General features: G+C 45.3%; 1 protein-coding gene across 1 annotated transcript in view; it reads left to right on the top strand.

The window, feature by feature from the left end:
* The window catches only part of LOC125038742 (arylsulfatase H-like), a 16683-nt gene that overhangs the window by 10380 nt on the left and 1303 nt on the right, over positions 1-5000 (top strand). Inside the window, exons 8-10 of the mRNA XM_047632356.1 lie at positions 10-242; positions 3279-3451; positions 4044-4228. Coding sequence (XP_047488312.1) covers positions 10-242; positions 3279-3451; positions 4044-4228 — 591 coding nt within the window. The remainder of the gene's footprint in view (positions 1-9; positions 243-3278; positions 3452-4043; positions 4229-5000) is intronic.

Raw genomic sequence — 5000 nt, 5'->3', positions numbered from 1 at the left:
GCCGTGCAGGTTTCGCCGTGGATGGACCAGCACCTGAACGGCATTCTGATGAGGAACACGAAGGTGGTCGAGCAGCCGCTGGTCTTGGAAGGCCTCTCTCAGCGGCTGGTGGACTACTCGCTCGACTTCATCACCGAGCACGCCCACGACGAGAACCCGTTCCTCCTGTTCCACTCCTTCGCCCACGTGCACACGCCCATGTTCACGGCCCCGCACATGGCAGGCAAGAGCCAACATGGCAGGTAGGGAGCGCGAAGCCTTTTGCAGAGGTACCTGCCGTGTGAATAATGCAAAGGGCAGCACCTTTGGTATCAGATGGTAATACATAAATGCGCACACGTACACACACACGTACACATACACACAAACGCACACACGTACACGTATACGTACACGTACACACACGTACACGTACTCACACGTACACGTACACACACACGTACACACACACACGTACACACACACACACACACACACACACACACACACACACACACACACACACACACACACACACACACACACACACACACGTACACACACACACACACACACACACGTACACATACACATACACACAAACGCACACACGTACACGTATACGTACACGTACACACACGTACACGTACTCACACGTACACGTACACACACACACGTACACACACACACGTACACACACACACACACACACACACACACACACACACACACACACACACACACACACACACACACACACGTACACACACACACACACACACACACGTACACATACACACAAACGCACACACGTACACGTATACGTACACGTACACACACGTACACGTACTCACACGTACACGTACACACATACGTACACACACACACACATACACACACACACACACGTACACACACACACACACACACACACACACACACACACGTACACACACGCACACACGTACACACACACGTACACACACACACGTACACACACGTACACACACGTACACACACGTACACACACACGTACACACACACACACACACACGTACACACACACACACACGTACACACACACGTACACACACGTACACACACACACGTACACACACACACGTACACACACGTACACACACACACACACACGTACACACACACACACACGTACACACACACACACACACACACACACACGTACACACACACACGTACACAGACACACACACACGTACACACACACACACACACACACACACACACGTACACACACACACACACGTACACACACACACGTACACACACACACGTACACACACGTACACACACACACACACACACACGTACACACACACACACGTACACACACACACACGTACACACACACACGTACACACGTACACACACACACACACACACGTACACGTACACACACACACACGTACACACACACACACACACACGTACACACACACACGTACACACACACACACACACACACACACACACACACACACAGACACACACACACACGTACACACACACACACACAGACACACACACACACACACAGACACACACACACACACACAGACACACACACACACACACAGACACACACACAGACACACACACACACACACACACACACACACACACACACACACACACACACACACACACACAGACACACACACACACAGACACACACACACACACACACACGTACACACACACACACACACAGACACACACACACACACACACACACACACACACAGACACAGACACAGACACAGACACACACACACACACACACACACACACACACACACACACACACACACACACACACACACACACACACACACACATATACTCTCCATTTGATTGAATAATCCTATGCCATTAACCCCTCTCCTTTTACAAGTCCCTGCCATACTCCATTTGCTCCCCCTCTATATCCTTTTCACTGCCATTCTCTCCTACAGCGTTCTACAACCTTTGACATCTAACGCCTTTTATTCTAGTCGTTAACTCATTTTTACCCGTTTCCTCCACAATACTTTACCATAGGGCTATATGACCTTTGAGGTCTGCACATTATTTTTTTCTAGCTATTAACCATTAACCTACTCCAGTGCTGCCTTTCACTCCTCCCCTACCCATTCCTCCCAAGATGTTTCTATACCCCCCTCCCCTTTATCTATTCCTCCTCCATCAACATCTCCACTTCTACCCCTTTCCTCTCCCAATCTAATTCTTTTGCAATTCTGAATCCAGACACCAACATCTCTCCAACTATCCCGACACCTATCCCTCCTCGCTCTACCCTTAGCAGACAGTCTACCCTCCACCTACCTCTTCCTCTACCCTTCAGGCGCCCATCTCCTCTTCTCCCCCTCATAAAAAAAAAAAAAATGTTTCTCAGACCACCTCCTCATCCAAATCCAATTCAGAAACACTCGAAGACGTTCAAAACTATCTAATCATGACCCAAGATAAAATGCCTACACCTCATCCATTGTCCAATCTCGTCTAGCAATCTTGCTGACCTATGATCAAATCCCACGCCGCAAGTGGATGATCACGCCGGCCGTTCCTTGTACACAGGGGGTAATTTAGAAGCAAAGTAAACAGACAGCCTGTCACGCCAAGAATAACCATTGTAAGAAAAGGAATTCAACTAAATTGTTATTATTAATTATTATTATTATTATTATTATTATTATTATTATTATTATTATTATTATTATTATTATTACAATCCATCCCCCACTGCTTTATATGCATCATCCCCACTTTCTTCCCCCATTATCCCTTCTGCTTCGCCCGGGATACACATGTAATTCTTTGTCACAGCAACGCCCTTCCGTGCATTCTCTCCCTCCTTACATTTCTCCTGAAACTGTGATCTAATCACTCTTAAACCCCCTTTTCCTTTTGCTAATCCCTACCCTACCCTACGGGGCTGAATCCCACACTTCTCTCTTTAACGACCTGATCTTACCAGCCTTGTTAATCCGTACTAAGCTTAGCCCATCAACTCGCCATACCTGTCCTCACCCCTATTTCTCCTTTCCAATGCCTTCCTGACCTGCTATACGCCTTTCGACGTGTAGCACATTTAATCAACTCCCCTCCCCACCATCTACCCTTTCCAATAGTAGTAGTAGTGCTATATGGCCTTTGATATCTAGCACATTTATTTTGCTTTGTAGCCATTAAACATCAACCGTTCACATAAATAGCCACAATGAATTAGAAGCTGATACGCTGCCTCTTCCCTCCTTCAGATACGGAGACAACGTCGAGGAAATGGACGCCGGCGTGGGGGCCATCCTGGACGCCCTCAGGCAGCACGAGATCGACGACAACACCATCGTGTACTTCCTGTCAGATCACGGAGGCCATCTCGAGGCCATAGATAATGGCCAGCGTACGGGCGGGCACAATGGCCTGTTCAAAGGTGTGTTCATAGTTGGTGTCACTTTCGAAGTTCAGGTTTGATTGCAGAGGATTTGTAGATTTGATTCAGTCTTTCCTGGCACATTGTATGTATACACGCATATGCACACACACACGCACATACACACACACACACACACACACACACACACACACACACACACACACACACACACACACACACACACACACACACATACATACATACATACATACATACATACATATGCATACACACACACATACATATGCACACACACACACACACACACACACACACACACACACACACACACACACACACACACACACACACACACACACACACATATATTTATTTATTTATATATGTGTGTGTGTGTGTGTGTGTGTGTGTGTGTGCGCGCGCGTGTGTGTGTGTACGCGTGTGTGTGTGCGCGCGCGCACACACGCCCTGTATTTTGGACTTTCAGTTAATCGTTATAAAACAGTAAGTATAACTCAGATTTAGAGCACTGCTTAGCTGTCTACGAAACACAGGAAGTATATCTTAAATCAGTAAAATCCTAAACAGTCTACGCTTCGGGTTTATTACCATTGCCATCTATCCCCAGGAGGAAAAGGCATGGGCGGTGCGGAGGGCGGCATCCGCGTGCCCGGGATTTTCAGGTGGAAAGGGCATATACCAGCTGGGAAGACCATAGACACACCAACTTCGCTGCTAGACACACTCCCAACGCTGCTGGAGTTGACAGACTTGCCTTCACTCAACAACCTCTTCCCCGAATTACCTGAACGGGTGTGTATGGCAACTTGAAGCTATTTTTCGTTTTAGAATGAAAGTGAGATGCAGAAGGAGGGCAGACTGTATGTTTCATCCCCGTTATATTTTTGGTTGAATCGGTATGTATGTATATGTATATATATCAAGTCACGCGGAAATCCCTGTTTGGCACTATGCCTCTCTTAATCAAAGTAAATTTACTCTGTTTTCTGAGAATCTTTGTCCTGATCTTGGCTTCAGCGGTTTTCTGTTTTGCAATGTTGATGAGGATTAACCGTAACCACCTTTGCTTTTAAGCCAAACATTATCTCGTATGTTTAAAGTTACTTTTTTTTCGTTTATTTCACTTGTCCACCATTTATTCTTCGTTTTCCGGTTTTACTGTTTTGTTTTGCATCACCCTGTTATTATCACCAATTTGTTATATGCAATTGTCACAGCTTTCAATTCCTCAACAGATGAAAACTCGCACACTTAATTCCGTTCCTCAATATACCCTTGCAACTCATCATCATCATCTTCTGTACTTTATCTTAGTGCTTTTCCCCCTTCATCATCCATTTGTTTGTGTTATTGCTATGTTTTTGGTACATGTGTAAGTAAAATAAAATAATACAAATAGATATATAAGGTAAACTCAAGTAAGAGGTAAAGGTAAAAAATAGTTTTGGTTCAGTTGTTTAAACAGCAAAATAACAAAATATCAAAATATCAAAAATAAAATCAAATAAACAGTTCTCACTTGCTCTTGTTCAAATATAGTTACAGCAAAATAAGATAAAGATAA

Source organism: Penaeus chinensis, chromosome 1 (genome assembly GCF_019202785.1).
Source record: "Penaeus chinensis breed Huanghai No. 1 chromosome 1, ASM1920278v2, whole genome shotgun sequence".
Classification (NCBI taxonomy): Eukaryota; Metazoa; Arthropoda; class Malacostraca; order Decapoda; family Penaeidae; genus Penaeus; species Penaeus chinensis.
The sequence above is the reverse complement of the archived record's forward strand: the minus strand, read 5'-3'. Positions and strand labels throughout refer to the sequence as shown.